Source organism: Oreochromis aureus, linkage group 14 (assembly GCF_013358895.1).
Source record: "Oreochromis aureus strain Israel breed Guangdong linkage group 14, ZZ_aureus, whole genome shotgun sequence".
Classification (NCBI taxonomy): Eukaryota; Metazoa; Chordata; class Actinopteri; order Cichliformes; family Cichlidae; genus Oreochromis; species Oreochromis aureus.
This window is the reverse complement of record NC_052955.1, coordinates 22,849,494-22,869,824: the sequence shown is the minus strand read 5'-3', so window position 1 is coordinate 22,869,824 and position 20,331 is coordinate 22,849,494. Positions and strand designations below refer to the sequence as shown.

Below are 20,331 nucleotides of genomic sequence, written 5' to 3'. Positions count from 1 at the left end.
GAACCAGGCTGATGCCATTAATTCGTTTTCTGTCTATCCTGCAGTACAAAGGCTATCTTGTGTGCATTGATCCGATAAATGGAAACTGTAGCGTCGTAATCATGGTTCCATATTAGTGTGGATGTTATTACCTAATCTGATATCCTGGAGAAGCAGATTTTTTGAGAGATGAAAATCTTAAAATAGCATGAGCATGAGAGGGAAATTAATCAAATAAATAATTGATTCCATCTCCACTTGGTAACAGATGCATGGCAGCAACGCGGTGTTCGTATTATAATCTGGCTGAAGCATGAATCTATAAATGGCTGGAGGCTGGAGTGAAAGCTATCTGGCTATCGCTGCATTTCATGGTCATTCAACCAAGCATTTATTTCTACCACTCAGGGACAAGTCATTGTGGGCGTGTACATGTCTGGCTGTGCGAACACACCCCTCCCAAATAAGCCAGTGCAACCAAGTCCAGAAGTATTTGACGACTCTTTTTAAAATAAGGATTTTAAAACCACATTTTGGCTTATTCGACACACCAGGTAAGTATTCTTTTTACCTGGTGCAAGATCGGGCTTGTTACTTTTCCATTCAGTATCGCAAACCAAATTAGAGAATCAGATATGAAAATACAGAATAAAATATATCCAACAGCTTTTACAACTTTTCCTAACTTTTACAGGAAAGTCAGACTTGTTTGGTCTTTCTTTACACACACTGGAGCACATTTTGGCAAGACCTTGGGAACTATTTTTAAAAACAACTCAGACGATCAACAGCGTAGTGAAATTGGTCCGGATACAGTGCTGCACCAAAACTTCCTTGCAATTCCTTTTGTCACAAGTATTTGTCCACAGTCCCCCATAGTTTGCATTGAAGAAATGGAGATTATTTGTCTCCACTTCAAAGTACAAGTGTGCCTTTTGAAACGTGTTGGTTGCAGCAGTAAGGGAGAACTTTTTTCCTGTTTCTGGTTTCAAAACCTCTCAGTGACTGTCTGTAGACAAATCTGCATCTTCTGTGCAAACTACCAAAGCAATGACAAGGACGTCACCCTCTTTACAACAATTTCACCAGCAATCTCCAGCACTCTTGTCAGCTGGTCAGGGAATACACATTTTTCCCTAGAGACCAGAGGTTACCACGTGGTTGCCAGCTGAACTCTAGGGCTGTATGATGGAGGTCTTACTAACTCCTGTCTGTCGTGCTGGTTGTAACTGAAGTTCATTCTTTGGTCACATCTTTTTTGCTTGCTTGGTTTTCATCTTGTATGTTGCTTTAAATCCTGTAATATCCCTGGCTTATCCCATTGGAGCTCTTGCTGTCATGCTGATTCACATTATTGCTACAGTTAGACAGGAAACGTGCGAGATAGACATACCTACATCTTTACTACAACAAGTAGATTTGTTTACCAATACGCTGTTGTGAACCTTGAATGTTGTGTCATTGCAACAGCGTGATTGGCTGATATGTTTTCTGGTTCTGCTGCTGATTGGCTCTTTGAAGGCTGGGAGCGGGACAACCGCGGTCTATGGTGTTGTTGGATGCTTTCATAGATTTCTATTCAAGATTCTTCATAATGTCTCTGGTGGAACCCAGTAGATTTCTAATGATCTGTTTGAGCGTCTCTTCACCTTTGTAATCAATGCCACACTGTGCATTCCAGCACAGTGCATGGTAGTCATAGCAACAACAGCCGAGTGGGGTAGTGAGAGAGAAGGAGCAAGACAGATTGAAAGACAATGGAGAGGGAGACAAAATAACCCTATAATTAGATGGCAAAACCTTGACAGCAGAGGAGGAGAGACAAAGGAAATGAGAGAGCCAGAATGCACAGGAGAAAGGTGCTGCTAGGTGCACTAGTGTGACCTATTTTTGTAGCTAAACCGCTTACAGATGGCCATGTACTTGTCTGTCTCTACAACAGACACTCACACAAACAAATCTACATCCAGCGCCCACACTTCTCTTTCTTTCTCAGTCTCAAAACACAGACACTGTAAAACTCATACACCCTTCCCCTCCCTTTTCGCTGTGAGTCAGCATCCATAGCACATGGCCTTCAGTGAGCCAAAGAGCAAATGGCGCAGCAGCGCAGACGACCAATCGCGTTCTAGCCTCTGGCCAAGCTGACAGAAACACAAAGATGGAGACAGACTGAGACACAGAGAGGAAGGAGTTGTTGTTAAAGAGTGAATATTTCTCATACAGTCATTCAGCAGTTTGTAAGTTTTACTAAGGTAAAACAAATTTAAGGAAACTGCTTTAAGGCTCAGTTCAGTTTCATTTTAACATAACATCAGTCATTCTTTGTATTGTAAGGTATAGACCCGATAGCATTATCTGAAAAAATACCTAGTCATGCAGACAGTTTCAACAAAAAACAAGTGTTGCCTTCATGTTGCAGGACCGCTGTCTTAGACTGCATTAGCTTTGGCTAGATGTACCGAAAAAACTGGGAGCTAGGGTTAGCCGGTGTAAGCAAAAGTGCAGCAATACTTAAGCAAAGTTAAGTCAGATTTGTAATTCTGAAACAGTCAGTTAGCTGAAAAGAAGCCATCTGAATGATGTTGCCATGTGCTCTGAGAAAGAAAGAAAAAAAAGACAGAAGCCTTTTTTTAGACTTTGAAACTGGAAAAAATGCCTGTTAGAGATTATTCCCTAATAGGTAACACTTAATGTTAAGTGCCTAATAATTTGTACCAATTCAGTGGTCATTGACAAATTTTATAGAATGGACGAGTAGGCATACAGGGAGGAGGGGGTTGGTATAAATCACAAAACTGTGCATTGTTATTTTCTCTTATCATCATATCAATATATTAGAGATTGAAAAATATAATTCAGAGAGAAGTTGTTTGGCAGCAACTCAATGCATTTAGGCATGCAGACATTGTGAAGATAAGTTCAAAATGAGCATCAGGATGCGGAAGAAAGGTGATTTAAATAAATGTGGCTTGACTGCAGGTGTTGGAGTATTTGAAAAACTGCTGGTCTAATGAGATGTCCCCATAAAAACCATCCCTAGGATGTTGCAGAGAGCAGTTCTCTGGGTGCAAATGCCTTGTTGATGTGAAGCTGAAGAAGGCAAGAGTAACTCAAATAACCATTCGTTCCAACCAATATATGCAGAAGACCATCTCTGAACCTAGAAGGTGTTGGACTACAGCAGCAGAAGACCACGCCAGGTGCCACCCCTGTCCACTAAGAAGAAGAAACTGAAGCTACAATTTGAATGTGTTCACTAAATTTGGTGAATAGAAAATCGGAAAACCATGCCTAGTCTGATGAAGCTCCACTTCTGCTGCGACATTCAGAGGGTAGAGTCAGAATTTGCCATAAACAAAATTTAAAGTATCCCATCGCGCCTTGTATTAATGGGTTATGCTGCCAGTAGTTGTCTAATGGTACAAGTTCAACGACCTTCAACATCAAAAGAGCCATTTTATCCCTTCCTACCAAATAACAGGGGAAAAAATAAATAAATAAATAAAATATATATTTTTGTTTTCCCCAAACCTTGTGAGAATAACAGATGAGGGGCTAAGGAATAGTACCAACTGAGCATCGTTTACATGCAACAACCTGCAGGGCTGTTGCATGGAAATGTCCTATACAGGTTGCATGGACGTCCATGTCCATTTCTCAGTTCTGCAGATGCAGTCTCTGTTTGCTGGGCATAGGCCCTCATAAAAAGAATAACAACTGTTTAGTTTGAATATAAACCTGCATACAGAGTGTGTCAACACAGCGTGTTTTGTGAAGTATATTTGGTGAGAAAACCATTGAGGTTTGGGCACAGTTCCTATTAGCCGCAGCAAGCACTACATCACTCCCATCCACACCTGCTCACCTACTCATACACCCACTCATACACACAAGCACACGCATACATACAGATCGTGGCATAGACCTGTAATTGAGGCAATAATGTAGATAAAAACAACGTATGGCACAATGTTTGGTTTCTATATGTGCATCTCTCTTGACATCTCCTCCGTATATGTCTCTGTGTCACTCGATCACTTGCTCAGTCTTCTCTCCGTGGCTAAACATTTTCTCTCACTCCTCTCTCACAGCTCTCGTGTTAGTTTGCATAACAGTGCAGCATTGGCTGGAGCTGAGTGCACTCGCTGAACACCATTTGTCATGCTGAAGTGTTGAATATCTTTATGCCAACATAAAGTGATGAGAGATAAGGAGGAGGGCATTACAAAGCGTGCAAAACAGGGAAAGCAGAACAAGACTGCATTTCGGGATGAAGGGAAAAAAAGAAAGAGGTGAAATTAAAGAAAGGAGTTTGAGCCAGGCTGCGGAGGAGTCGGCGGGGAGATGAGGAGGAGGAGGTGAAAGATAAAGAAGGGAAGGGGAAAATGGAGAGACAAAGTGGGAGAGCAAGAGAGCAGGCCAAAAATGCTTGGCAAGGCCTTTCTATTTTAAGATGGATGGACAATGTTAGGAGCATGCAGTACACAGAGCAGCATTCTCTCTGTTATTTAACATTTGTCCATCTTAGTCTCTCTTACACTTGTGCCTAACCCCCCTGGTTTGTGGGTTTCGATGTTTATTGTCACGAATATCCATGTTTTTCTTTAAAAGGAGAGCTAATTAATCTCATATTTTGCAAAATTGTACTAAACCAGAAGTACCCACTACCCAGTATCTGTTATTTAGGACTTTCTAAATGTTTTGGTTATTCACAATAAGAAAAACACTGAATATCAAAGCCTCAGCCTGTAATACGATTTAATACAGCAAAGCCTGCAAAGCTACTTTGGCATCGTAAGTGCGCTGGGTGACCTTCACAGTGACTGGACTAAGGATAGTCATAAATAAATCATTCCCCTTTCCTTTTTATTCGTCTACATTAACATGAGAGGTTGAAACTCGGTTCGCTCCTTCGTGACTCTTTGCTTCCCTTCCTACTTAAAATACTGTACTCATCATTTTTCCCACAGCTTTCCTTCTCCTCTCTCTTTGAAGCCACACGCCATTTAAAGCATTTTTAAAAGTACAGTTAGACCACTGTTAAACGCAGTTCCACAAACTAGCTTTCATTTTTGTACCTATGAAAATGAGCTGATAACTGATAACTTTGCGATGATGTGTCAAAACTCACAACACCAGCATGATGTGGACAGTACCACTGTTACTATTTCAAGTGCAGCTGTTAAATGTGACACTATATGGACACATTACACCTACAGGAGCTTCTCAGCCATAGAAATCCAGGCTATGAAGCACCAGGCGCACAGTTTTTACCGCTGATGTTAATGCCCGAGGAGGTTTGGATCTCCACAGCTACTGAGTCAGCAGAGTGTTGCCAACTTTTCCGCACTCTGCGCCTCAGCACTTGTCGATTCTACTCTCTAACTTATGTACTATTACCGTGGTTCTTGAACACTTCCACTTTGCAATAATACCACTTACACATGATCGTGAAATATCTAAGAGAGGGGAAATTCCACGAATTGACTTGTTGCAGTGGTGGCATCCTGTTACAGTACTACGCTCAAATTTAGTGAGCTCTTTAGAACAACCCATAATTTCACAAATGTTTGTAAAGGCGGACTACATGGCTACACGCTGGATTTTATACACCTGTATAAATGGCACTGCCAAAAAGACAAACTTTATATTTAGGGCAATCCTCCCTCCCTTAGTTATGTTGCAATAGGTCCAGGCTGCTGGGGGCTTCCCATGATGCCATTTTCTTCTTCACTTAACTTTTTTCACTCACCTTTTTCTGTTTGTACATCTCTCTGCATTTAATCATTCATTATTATTAATCTCTGTCTATTAATCTCTAATCCACCGCATGTCCTTGTCTGATCTTGGCAAATGAGCCTGGTTCTGCCGGAGGTTACTTCCCGTTAAAAGGGAGTTTTTCCTTCCTGCTGTCGCCAAAGCTCTTGCTGATAGGGGGGTCATATGATTGTTGGGGTTTTCTCTGTTTTCTCTTTATTATTGTAGGGTTGTTACCTACATTGTAAACCCGCCCTGAGGCAACTGTTGTTGTAATTTAGTGCTATATAAAATAATTTGAATTGAATTGACTGTAAACATCTGAATTCCAAGATTAAGAGATTAAAAAATTTTGCCCATATCCTGTAGTATACTTTTCTAGCAATATAACTGTATTAAGTTTTCCTTTCACACAACAATAGAACAACAATAGGACATAAAAATGTCCATAAAATACAACAAACTTATGTGTCGGACCTGGTGTAAAAACAAAGATTAAAAAAAAAGAGTATTAATTAATTAATAATACCAATGTCAGCTAAGCAACACTTAGGCTGTGTCTTAAAAATGTTGTTGGCTTGGGTAAACCATCTTAACATATATTATTTATTGATTAGAAAACATGGAAAAATTGAGAGATAGAAAAAGTAACAAGGGAGGAATCAAGAAAAAGGAAAGAGGGGAGCCTTCCTATCTTTACCTGTGTTCTTCTCTTCCTGACCTAGCCCACTAGTAGCCCACTACTAAAGCTGGAACTCTTTTTAGTACTAAAAATAAACGACTGAATATAGCACGCTACAGTATGTTTTGTCACACATGTTGATATCCTGGGATAACAGCTTCTAAACTAGAATTAATGCAGGATTAAGAGTGTTTTTTTCTTCACTTAAATGCACACTGCATATAAATATGCTTCTTGTTCAAGAAAGGATCTTTAAAGCATCTTTAACCAGTGTGTTAATAACGCTAACTGGCTGATGAAATTTTCAAATTAAGCATGCAGTCCAAAGCTTCACAATAGCTGGCTAATTCACAGCACTTCTAAATAAAGTCTTCGGTGCTTGGCTTAAGGGTGGTAATATGCCAAGAAAATCTCTTGGCAATTAATAAATGTCACTAACGTCTTCAAAAACCGTATTCATCTTTTCAGATTTTTTCTTTCTGTTTCTGGCACTGTGAGAAAGTCTCACAAAGTCTTATTTATAATTATAACCACAGGACACATAAAGGAGAAATGACTGCAAAGTAAACTTGTTAAGAAAGCATTATCGTAGTGCAGAGGCAGCTCAGTGAATGGTGCACTTAAACTAAGGTTTCATCTCGTTGGAAGTGGATGAATCAGAGAAAACTGTTAAAAGGAAAATATTAGACTAATGAAGCTTATGTGAAAACAAACGCTTGCACTTTGTTGCATGCAGTCATGTAGCTACTGTAATGACTGAATGCATTGTTAAAACTGCCATGGAATAACGACTGATAACCGGAGAGGATACGGTGAGATATTTAGGATTCTGATCAGCAAGTAACTGACTGATCACACTTGGTTTGCTCAGTCCACAATGTCAGGAATGTCAATATCTGGGAAATGAAGAGATAAACAGCATAATTCGGCACCGAATTGTAACCACAACCTTACAGGATTTCGGATCATCTTAAGTTATTTTGATAACAACCAATTCAGCAGAATTTGCCTTTTAGTATGATTTGCTTTACAATTGCACACACCCACATGAAGTTTGACACATAAACCTAGGTACAGGATCAACAGTAGCACAAGAACAAACTGTATATAACTTATTCAGGAGACAGCTTTATATACAAAAAATAGATAAATAGCAGAAAAAAAGGTTAGGCGTGCAGAATAGGAGAGAATAAACAGACACTTTCAGCACTGTTAGCAAGTTGAAATTATTATAAGGGACGCAAGATGGAAAATGAATGAAAACTCACCTTGATAGGTTTACCGTCAGGCGTCAACACTTCCTCAGAAAGCTCCATCATCTTCAGAGCCATGTGTGCAATCGGCTTTGCATGACTATCAACCTTCTTGTGAAGCCCTCCTGCCACACAGTAGGCATCACCTATTGTCTCAATCTGCAAAAGGAAGAGTGACTGTGAGTGTATGTAACTATGTTAAGCTAAAGCTGAAGGACTTCAATGAGTAAGGAGCCTTTGCAGAACCCGAGTGGGTGTTCCTCAGCTGTTAGACATGGTTGGCTGAAGTGACTTGTGCTGGCCCATCTCTACCCCAAACATTTGAGGAATGCTCACTACTTCTCTGCAGAGACCTCTCCTTGCTTTCATTCCTGATAAAATATATAAACTAAAGCATCTCTCTCTTGTCTTAGCCAAAAAAAAGTTAAAATGTTTTTAATCATGATCAAATTATGAGTATTGTGTAAAACCAATCAATTGTGGGTTTATTTTTATGTTTTCCTGGAAACCATGAACATTTTAAAACATAGATGTTTGACATATTGTACTTAACCAGGATCAACCTAAAGCTTACATTCAAGTGGAAAAAAATAATTGTTTCTACTATGGTGAATTGCTGGTAAGTGAACATCATGATTGTCCTATATATTAACCATTGTTATGCTTCCCTGTTAATGGGTTTGGAGGCAGAGATGCTTGGATCAACCTAAATCCACTCACTGGCTACTTTGTTATGTACACCAGTTCAAATCATCAGCAAATCAGTGCATTTAGACATGTAGACACGATTAAAACATCCTGCTGAAGTTAAAACTGAGCATCAGAATGAGGAGGAAAGATGATGATGAAAGAAAGCGTTAAGTCTTTCAAAGACTGCTGATAGCCTCGTACACAACCATCTCCATCTCTCAGATTTACAGAGAATGGTTTGAAAAAGAGAAAACACAGTTAGCAGCATTTTTCTGGGTGAAAAAGTCTTGTTGATGTCAGAGGTCAGAGAAGAATGTTCAGACTGCTTCAAGCTGATAGGAGGGCAACAGTAACTCAAATGACCACTTGTTACAACCAAGGTCTGCAGAAGAGCATCTGTGAACATACAGCACATTAAACCTTGAAGCTAATGGGCTACAGCAGCAGAAGACCACACCAGGTGGCATTCCTGTCAGCTAAGAACAGGAAACTAAGGCTACAGTTCAAATGGGCTCACTCACTGAAAATTGGACAGTAGAAGATTGGAAAAAGTCGCCTGGTCTGATGGTCATTTCTGCTGCAACATTTGGATAACAGGGTCATCATGAAAGCATGGAACCATACTGCCTTCTCTCAACAGTTCAGGATGCCAGTGGTGGTGCAATAGTTTTTTAATAGATGAATGGCTTAATCTAGAATTGAGCTGCGGTTTGGGGAAGGCCTAGATGGGGACTGGCGACGGCTCCTGGGCCTGGCAGATCCCCATGTACTAAAGAGAAATGAAGAAGTGAAAGAGTTGAAAAAGGGGAGGGAGGATGGGGCACAAAAAGGAGAACGAACAGCTTGTAGAACTGAGGAGGTCATATATAGATAAGACCCAGAAGGGGCGTGTTTGGAGGTGTGGTCTCACTCCTGAAATTCAGATCATTTATCTCCAATCAACCTACACAGCCTACCAGAGTAATTTGCTCACCATGTCTATCCCTTTATGACCGTAGTGTACCCCATCTTCACATTATCATACTGGTGCCATGTCACAAAGCTCAAATCATTTTAAACTGGTTTCTTGAGCACAACAGTGAATTCACTGTTTTCAAATGGCCTCCACCAGATCTCAATCGGGTGTTTCTGGGATGTGGTGAAACAGGAGATTCACTAGGGTGTAGCTAACAAATCTGCAGATGTGTATGAATACCAAACAAGTCACATTTTCTGTCCTCATTATTAGTTCCTATTCTAACTTTTTCCAATCCCCATTGATTAATGAGGATTTTACACTTAATGGAGGTTTCACCTCTTCTCAAGTATACTGATTCTGTGTAATATCCAAACTATGACAACTGCTGCATAAACAGAAGAAGATTTAAGCCATAAAGCCAAGTATTTCCTAGTCTGCAGTAGCAGCAAGTGTAAACAGTTTAAGAACGCACGTGTCAATAAAGCAAACAAAGTGTCACTTTCATGGATGTCTTTCCATATCTCCACATGACGACACAAACTAGGTGTCATGGACACAGACTTTTAAAAAATGGCACAAAAGGATAAAAGTGTGTGTTTGTGTGTGTGGTGGTGGTGGTTGGGGATGGGGAGTAGAGAGGCTTGGAAACAAACTGCTCTCATTAAGGCCTGCCACCGGCTAAATCATTTCGACAGTAACCATGACAATGGCGACATATGGGTGATTCAGTCTCCTCACCATGTCCTCCTGTTTCTGCTTTCTCTTTGGCACACACAAGCTGACACCCTAACTCTTCCCCTGCTATACACATATACCTCGTTACATACAGTCAACTTCCCTGCCTTCACCCTCTGCATCTCACTTCTGCGTGTATCTGATATGTGTGTGACACTTCTAAGAGAGAACAGTAACAGTGCATTTTTATGGGAAATTGTATGCTGCCGTCACGCTCACTGAGGTACCGAGGTAGAGATGAAAGATGACTGACGATGGCGATGATGGAGAGGAGCAAAGGTGGAAAGATTGAAAACAAGTAAAAAGATTGGAAAAAAAGAGGACGTGGTAACAGAAAGTAAAGATGAAAAAAGAGGAAAAGACAGCAGACTACAGTGATACAGTAACTAGGCATAAAGCCACACTGTCAGATGGACAATATTGACACATCTTTGTTAAGCTCTCACAGACTGGCCATTAATCAGTTACTTTTTCCACAACACAAGTGCACCCACACATGAGGGCACGTACACACACTGTGCACGCACACGCACTTGCACAAACACAGTGACACACCCTGGAAAGGCTGGCTCGTGTGGTAACACTCCAAAGATTCCAAGAAATGAGGGCTCTAACTTTCTGGGAAGGTTTAAATTTGGGAAAACAATCTTAATGAACTCATTTTACACAAGTATACACTTTAACCGGTAAAGATATTACATTTGCAATCAAATCAAACTGCTCCTCCCTAAATAATATTTTTTCTTTTATTATTACTACATCCTATGAAGGAGGCGGATATCTTTCGGTCCACTGACCTTATAAACATCCAGAATGCCACACTGGTAGTCGAAGCGTGTGTAAAGTTCATTCAGCATGGAGATGACCTGCATAGGCGTACACTGAGCGCACACGGCAGTAAACCCCACAATGTCTGAGAAGAGCATCGTGACGTCATCAAACTTGCGAGCGGGCACCGGCTGACCCTGCCACAGCTTCTGCGCCACATCGCCCGGAAATATGGAATAAAGCAGGTCCACGGTTCTCCTCTTTTCCTCTTCCAGTGCCTGATGAGTCCGCTCTAATGTGGCCTGGAAGACAAGAGAGAGAGGTTGTGCGCTTTGCTTTGAAGAGGGAACTGATGACAGAGCTGCTGAGATGTGGGAGTACTGCACCAAATTAAAAAAAAATGCTGGTGGATGCGAATGTATTTCGTGTGATTGTTTTTTCTGGATTGTGTGTGTCTGTATATGTTTATTTGCGTCTCTGGGTAAGGTTCTTAGTGCTATACCATTGTTCAAGCAGGCAAGTTGACTCAGACATAGCTATTTATAACACTAGCCTGGGGGTGTAGTTGCAGTGAGAGTGATGCAATGAACAGACGCACAGGATTGGGTCAAGACTCAGTGACTTGCTCAAGGGTACTTTGAAAGCAAATTATGAGAGGAAGTCCCAGGAGCCACATTCTTTCCAGGCAGTATGCATTAATACAGTCAATATGGAGCTTTAAGTAGCCGGTACAGCTGAGGCACTGGATTTAATTTGTTCACTTCAGTTGTTCACATTGTGGAAAAGCTCAAAAAAACATACTAAAGATACTGAATATTTTTGTGTAGTTTCACCAGTTTAGGCGTCGTGACCACACGTTGTTCTCTGACAATGGAACAGCAGCAAAGAAAAAGGTGAGCCTCACATAAAGTGAGGCAGTCAGTAGGTAGTAGAGGAGAAAGAGAGAACAGTAGCTTGCTGTAGATACTCACTGTGTTAAGATTTCGATAAGCAGTGAGCCGTAACTCTCAACACTGAGTTCATACTTGGCATCACAAGAAAAGATTGCAACGTAACAAACAGCACATGAGTGGATTGACTATAGCTTAAGACCATACACTTTCTTATACTTGATATATGTTGCTAGTTAGTGATAAATTACCTTGCCAGAGCCTACACTGTCAACCGATTTACCTTGAGTTTGTCCATTCTCTTCTTCAGGCCATCCTGAGCCTTGGCCTGCTCCCCAACCAGGATAACATCCCGTGTGGCATCATGGATGGGGATATCTGACAGGTGGAGACCTCTGCCCATCAGCTCCTCCAACTTATCCACACGGGGAGAGCCCAGAAACATCACGGAGCACGACTCGGGCACATGGATCATCTGACCCTTCAACTCCATCACCTGGCAGGGAGAAGAGTTAAAGAGGCAAAAGTCTATTCATTCTTTACTTAGAGAAAGCAGGCAGACTGTGGTTTTGACATCAGCTATGTAGATTTAAAAAGACAGATTCTTGTTATCGTAACCATATCCAATGAATACTAGTAGCAGACAAATAATGATGACAGTACATGTATTAATGAAACAAAAGTGACGCGTTTGGATTATGACTGATAAAAGACCTACTGATGTTTTTAATATCGAGCTATTATCCAATATCAAGCCCCATTATAGTCCTCTAGATATAGCTCAAGGTCAACGAGCGGCAACAGCTGTTTATTCGGTGGCTGTTTGTTGGATGTGCTCGATATTAGTTTTCAATAAAAAAATTATATGCAATCATACAAATAATAACATAATGAGTCAAAAAATTGCGGTCTGCACCCAAATGTACATATACACAATGCTGTAACTACAACACAGATTAGAATTACAGCAACAGCAGATTACTATGATTAAGCTAACGTTTTGAATAAGATTTTGAAAGGCAAGATCAAAGGTTTTATAATGTATAAATGCACGCAGACTTCTTGGGAAAGGGTCTAGAAGAACTGGATAAAGTTTATTAGCAAGACAATCTAGACACAGTTACAATGTTAGTAGATCCAAGGACAACAAGTACTTCAGCCAAAGAAGGCTAATACTGGCATATGTCAAAAAGGTCAAAAGATGTGGTCAATTTGGATAAACTGTAACAAAAACAAAAAGCAACCCAATCCATAACCGGCAGCTCTACTGCCAACAATATCTGCACAGTATCAGAGAGATTTCAGTGAGGTTTTAATAGCTTCTGACATTTTGCTCACAAGCACTTACACCCAATGACAAATGTGTGCAGGACCTGCTAAATGTCCTTACCACAGGTGTGAGGAACATAAACAAAACAAACCGCCTTTTGCTCTTTGCAGACATACTGTAGAAGGGAGAGACTGAGGCGAGCATGGATGGCAGATTACCCAAGGAGATGGTGAAGAAAGGCATTACCGCCCTTTTGAACATGACTCTGAGTTGTGTCACGGTGCTAACTAAGTGCTAGAGGCCCTGTGGATTAGCCCCTTTTAATTTTCTCTCTCCTGCTCAGTCCTTAACCCTGCTCCTTCCTTTTTCTTCAGTTCCTCTTTTTCATTCTCTCTTCACTCGTCTTTCGTTCCTCTCTCTCTGGACTCGTCTCTGTCTGCTCCATTCCTTCTCGCTCTCCCTCTTTCTCCATAGTGTCAGATAGATTATTCCGCCAGTGAGCACACTGCAGCCCTGTTTTATTTATAGCACAAGGCTCTCCTAGGTCTGCATAATACATACAGTCTACATCTACACACAAACACGGCATTTCCCCACACATACATCCAAGAGGGACACACTCACGAGGCCCGTGACTGCCTGTTTCTCAGAAATGCCGACAGTCATACATACAAAAATGCATGCAAACATATTTGCACATATGCAGGCTGCAACCCATAGGATCCGAGTCTTGTTGTGATTCAGTTCAGATGAAAACTACTGGTTGACAGAGTTCATCGCACTGGGAAACAGTCATGTGAGCATAACCGCTCGTACACGCCGATGCACGCGCTCAAATGCACGCAGAGAAAAAACATATGCCAACCTGAACAAATGTCATTGTGAGCTGCTGTTTCCTGAGGTTGAGCCTGGCCAAGTGGGAGGGCCTACATGTCTGACATACTAACAAGTATCTCCATGGAGACTGTGAAATCAGTACAAATATACTACTCTCCGTCTTGTCGGTCTCTACCCAGCCTTTAAATGCTTTTTTTCTGACTCTTTCACATGATCAAAAAGTAACCCTGATATTTTTTTCTCTTTGAAATCTGATTTGCATGAAAACACAAATTATAAATTGATCTTATAACTTATTTTAGTTCAGCTAACTGCTGATATTGGAAGCATAGCAACATTGTTTCAATAATGATAAATGGGTCCTAAGTTTGCCTTCTTTTAAGCACTTTGAAGGCTCCTAGTTGTTATTAAAAAAAGTTACACAGAAAAAAACTGATTGCAACTCAGTTATCACAATGTCCCTCAGTGTTTCCATTTAGTGTGTACATCTTATCAGACCACTACTGTAACAGGATATGTACTATTAATTAGATAAGTATGATATATTGGTGCCCAGTATATTACAGGCCGATAAGATTGAAAATTCAATTACTGTTATTGTTCCGATAAAGGCCGATAATTACATCTGATAACGCGGAGCACAGCTGCCGACCACAGACATCCCTCGAAACCCTGCTGTGAGTGGAGATTTTGACCTCCTTGTTTTTCTCTCATCTCCTGTGCTCTCTATAGAGGAGGCGGGGCTGAACTCCTCACGCTTACACAAAGGGGACCATGTGTGACTTGTCACTTTATTTAAAGATGACAATACAGATTGAAAGCGATCTTTAAACAGCGTTTTGGAGTAAATATACAAAACAACTTGTAGACATGTAGTGACAGTATGTCAGTCAGGAGATCAAGTTTATATTCAACTGTTTTTTGAAATACGTTAGTGTTTCTAAATGTATGGATAGGTCCTGTTTTTCTTGGAAAAATATGTATAAACATTAACGTGCAATAGTTTTGAGCTACACCTCATTTCTTTATATTTTTGGGGGGGCGAACATAGGAAACACAAAATATTTTTTGAAACATTCAGGGCTCGTCCGGGATTTGAACCCGGGACCTTTAGCACCCAAAGCGAGAATCATACCCCTAGACCAACGAGCCAGCACAAACATAGGTTCTAGCCCAGGATTTTTGCACATTACTGTACATCTATATAAAAAATACATGTTTTGTATACTTGTACACTTCCAAGTTCTCATGAAAAACTAATAGGAGCATGACAGAAGCCTGAATAATGTCTAATAATAAGTCAACATTAAAAGCCCCCATGTTAACTACATGAAGTCCGGTAACTGACAGATTAACGTGCACTGTAATGTCTGCACCGTGTCACGGCATTGAGATATCAGCCCTGCAAACATCCAGCAATAATTTCAAACCATCCTCCAAATCTAACATAATCTTCTGAAAGGACTGCTGTAAACATTCACAACTGTTAGTCTCCTTTTTTTCTGTTTTTTCGATACTGTTTCACAAAGAAGGTTGAATTTTTTTACCTAACAGGGGTTTTTTTTGTACAGTAGCTATAATTGTACTGCTGCCTCGCCACCTTGCTCTGAATGTCCGTCCCTGTCGCTCCGTCGCTCCCATTTTCTGTGTTAGTCCACGAGAAAACTCACACACACACACACACACACACCCCTGGAGGCAGTTGTGCTGCCCTAGTTGTGCGCCTCTGTTTAGCTCAGCACTCTTTTCTGCTTCTGCCTGCATCCCTGTCATCGCAGCACAGAGAAAGAGGAGGTGAGCGAACTGTACGGAGGTTAGGGAAAAGGAACAGTGGCTGGAAAAGAAGGCGACAGAAATACAGGGGGAAGGTTAGGAGAAACGGGTGGAAGAGAAAGAAGGAAGGGAATGGTGAAAAATAGCAGCATTATAGAAATAGCTGAAAGAACAAGTGAGGAGAAAACGTTTTGAGAAACCAGCAAATACAGAATAAAGACAGAAAGAAGACAAACAACAGCAAAAAGCTCTGATCAGATTTTAGTGAGGGAGAAGCTACAGGAGGCACTGAAATGTCCTTTTTAAAATTTTGTTATAAAAGCGGAAAGTAAGGTGAGGTCAGTGTGTTGTAACCCTACTTCAGCATATTGTAGTGATTCTTGTTTGTAGCTGGGATCAAGGTCAATGTGTGTTCACCATAAGGGATTAAAACACTTTACTGCCATACTACTGCACATATCTTATCTATTAATTATAGTGTGTAGTTCGTGTGTAGTTACTAGTTATTGAGTGACATCACAATGCTTTTTCTAACCTTAAAAGGTCGGAAGGATGTTTCCTTATTAACTTACACTAAAGCAAAACAAACCTGTGTATCATTAACAGCTTTATTACAAGGTAGCAAGAACTGCCTTTCCCCTCTTCATACTCCAACTAAAAGCCATAAGTGCATATTTGTTTTCCGGATATGTAATATTTACAATACAAGATCAGCAGCAAACAGTAGTATTCATATTTGACATATTACGACTATTGAAATGCACAGATTTGGGTGTCTGTGGCCATTGGCAGCAAGGGAGAGAGGGTAAAGGATAAAACAGCTGAAAGGTACAGAGAGGTAAACAGAGGCAGAAAGTGAAGGGGGGGGGGGACCAGAGAGAAAGAGACAGGCATGGGGGAAAATGAGACGCACTCGACTTGAAAAATGGAAGAGAGGTACGAGAGAGGAAGAGAGAGTGGAAGAAGGATAGCAGGAGGTGGAACAGACAGTTAATGGATTGTCTTTTGTGAGCAGACTCTGGCATGTCAACAGACTCTCATTTGCATGAACAGGCACTGAGCAGCAAAGAGTCAATGAGTCAGCCTCCCTCACCCCCTCTTTCACTCACAAACACACACAGACAAAATGCTACAAAGATCTGGCTATATTGGACAGTTCTCTTATATCACACCCTCACAGTAAGACAAGCGCACACGCGTACGCACACACCGTGAACCCAGGACATCCTTGCTTTAAGATGCCAGCTGAGCTGTTATTTGGTTTTTAAGCTCTCAGATTGAGCAACTGACAGCCCACTCTTTTACAGGAGTGACTTTCACACTTCACCTCACTGGTGCCAACAAGATTTAGTGACTTTTCACAGCCCTTCAGTGATTTTTTTTTGTAAACCACCTAGAGAAAACTCCGTGTTTAGTACCGCAAATCAGAGATCTTTCTCAGAGAGCGAGGCATACCTCGTTCACCACAACAGGAAAACTACGAGACGTTCTGTTACTTTCTCCTGAAAGTTACATCATCATGGCTGTTATCTTCAGTCCTGAACCGAACTGAAGATAACGAAATCCTAAAATAACCGCTGGATATTCTAGATTTTTGAAACTGGACCGCTTAGTGAACCTTCTGACATATTTAAAGAAAAAAATGTATATATTAACATATACGTATCATGTTCGCTACATCCATCATTTTTGTGCAATTTATTGCTTAAAAATGTTTTGTGCAATTTTTATTTAGGCTTTTCGCACTGATGATGCAGAGGTCACCAAAACTCATGTATTAAATGTGATACACTAACATGGAGCGCCAGTTTAGCTCAACAGGTGTCTTAAAAGGCTGAGATGTAGCTCCTTCCCCTGCTTCCCTGTCCGCTATCTAATAAAGGCAAAAAGAACTTAAAAAAACAATTATTTTCAAGATATTTTTTTTTAAACTTATATGTAAGGTGATTTGGTTAGTGAAGCAGTTCTAAAACCTCTGCTTTGCATTATGATTACTACCAAATCTCTGGGCCCAAAATATAGTATTTAGGACAGATTGACACAGTATTAGGGTGGAAAACAGATCTGTCCCAAGAATCTGATGAATGCGCCTCTCCATTACTTGGATATGTAGATGTATTCATTTTAAGGCCTTTTCACACAGGGACTCAATTGTCAATCTCTGTGCCAAATGTTACAAAAACACTGAAGCGCTAAATCTGTATCAATCCTTCTCTTTCTATTTTAGTTTTCTTTGTCTCAACAATCACAGGCTAAAATTATTTTTACCGTTTCCATCTCTTCTGATGTTTTCTCCCAGTCTGTCAGTTCATTCCTTTCTTCCTTGTCACTGCATTTTATTAATGTATCAATTGTAAACATAGACAGTGAGGACACTGATTTTCAAAGCACTCTCCACTGAACAAACGGTAACGGCGGTGATTTATCTCTCAGAGATCAAAGGCGGCGCTAATGTCAAGATTTTCTTTGTACTCTGACAAACAGGTGCACAAATAATGCCCACACACACACAAACCTCACTGAAGAGTCCATACATATGCAGTACAGAAGCATTTGCTACGCAAGTATTACACTGCAGCTTTGTCCGTTCCTTCACAAATTCCCGTTCACTTTATAATTTAGCAAGATTTCTTTGTGACTGCTCAAAAACACGCCGTGTTATTAATAACTGCCAAAAATCAGCTGAAGACAAAAAAGCCCCAAAAAGAACAATATAGGCTTTAGCTAATATCGAACACTTCACACATAGTGCTCACTTAGACTTCGACTGACTCATCCTAACCAGAATTTTGAATCTTTGACCCAAAGAGTCTGGGACCTTTTCTGATATTAGTAGCAAAAGCATCACTGCTGTGGAGGCAGATGCTGTGATTCACAGATTCTGAGCTATTCATCCTGTTACTTTTAAGAGTAACAAAATATCAAAATCCCGTGTATTCAGAGCTTGACCCCAAAAAATACCACCAAACCTGCCAACCTTTCTCAGGCAGGAGATATTTAACAGGAATCCCTTCATCAGCCTGTTAAAGTGAAGCTGTTCTATCATTCATACGCCACTGATTTATTGGGGGGTTTTTTTTCATATAGCCATGACTATAGTTTACAGAAAGTGGCCAGAAAAAGGAGAAAACGTGAGCTTCATTTCTCTGGTTGATGTCAGAGGTAAGAGGCAAATGGCCAGACTGCTTTGAGCAGATAGGAAGGAAACAGCAACTCAAACAACCACACGTTACAACCAAGGTGTGCAGAACAGTTCTGTGAACTCACAACACATTGAAACTTGAAGCAGATGAACTATAGCAGCAGAAGACCACACGGGGAACCACGTCTGTCAGCTAAGAACAATAAACTGAGGCTACAGTTCACACAACTCACCAAAAAGCAGACAACAGAAGGCTGGAAAAATATTGCCTGGTTTGATGACTCTCCATTTCTGCTGCAACATTCGGATGATAACATCAGGGGATATTTTCTTGGCACACTTTGTGTTCCTCAGTACCAATTGACTATCATATAAATGCCACACCCTACCTGAGTATCAATGCTGAACATGTCCGTCACTTCATCAACACAGTGTACCCATCTTCTGACGGTTGCTTCCAGCAGGATAAAGCATTGTGTCACTTAAACTGGTTTCTTGTACATGACAGTGAGTCTCACCACATTATTAAGACTGGAGGCATTGTCACTGTGTTTCACTGCCTGACCTTTCACACAGATGTTTCAAGACAATCTATCTTCTGCATGAAGAATAGAAAAATGCACCATATTAAATGAATATGTATTTATTCCAAATTAGAAACAAGAAATCCAAATAATCTAAGAGGCAGACGTAAACTCCAGTGTGAGAGAAACATGACGAAGGCGATGATGCATCGGTTAGAGGTGAGTATATAAGAGTGCACTCTGTTTGCACTCAGTGTGTTGACCACAGCGCACAAAGACCAAGCTGACCTTTTCAGTAGGTCTCTTGCACAGCCCATATCCCTGGGCGAAGAGAGGAAAGAAGTCAAACTGAAAATTCAGTGAAGGCCATCCAAACAAGCACACACATAGCACGGCACTGGAGTGAAGCCTCTTTACCTTGGCCTGTCGCCTTCACTGTCTGCCCTTTCTGGTGAAAATGTCAGCCCATCCTCTCTTTTTTTCTGCCTGTCTGCCCAGGTGACACAAGATTCACCGGGCAAAAATTAGGGAAAAACTACATTTGCCTGCTCTGGAAACACATAAGTCTTTAGCAAATATTTGGAGTTTGGAGACGATATATAACTTAAATTTCAGCAGTGCCAGGTTTGGTCACTGGTGACACACACAGGAAGCCTCACTGACTCTGAAGTAAACATGGATGTGCTAAAATACCTTTTTCGACCAGAGGACTGTGGATGATTTTAAACCTGATTTCACACGCAATCGTTTGCCCGTAACGCCAATCAGTAACTTATGTTTGTGCTTTGCCAACCAGATGCAGCTGGCAATTTTTAAGCAATTATAGCTGAGTTTTTTAATCGATAAAAACAGTTTTAAAATTAATTTACTCCCCGAAGAAATGGAAGAAAATGAAAAGGCTTGGAGATAAGAAGCAGAAAAGCTTTGTGAAGGAAGAGACAAACCTCAGTAAGCAGCAGAGAAGGAGAGAGAGGGAGAATTACAGTGAATTTTTAAGAGACACTGACAGAGAGAAGATGAAAGCTTGAGAGGAGACGCTGTAGTGGTGCTTGAGATCTGACTGTGAAGAG

General features: G+C 40.8%; 1 protein-coding gene and 1 non-coding gene across 2 annotated transcripts in view; both read right to left on the bottom strand.

Moving 5' to 3' along the window:
- Positions 1-20,331, bottom strand: part of gucy1a2 (guanylate cyclase 1, soluble, alpha 2) — a 44,874-nt gene that overhangs the window by 5,616 nt on the left and 18,927 nt on the right. Inside the window, exons 5-7 of the mRNA XM_031743322.2 lie at positions 11,999-12,211; positions 10,855-11,127; positions 7,690-7,833 (exon numbers count right to left, since the gene is read on the bottom strand). Coding sequence (XP_031599182.1) covers positions 7,690-7,833; positions 10,855-11,127; positions 11,999-12,211 — 630 coding nt within the window. The remainder of the gene's footprint in view (positions 1-7,689; positions 7,834-10,854; positions 11,128-11,998; positions 12,212-20,331) is intronic.
- trnap-ugg lies at positions 14,903-14,974 on the bottom strand. The gene has a single exon. It is a non-coding gene; the product is annotated as a tRNA-Pro (tRNA).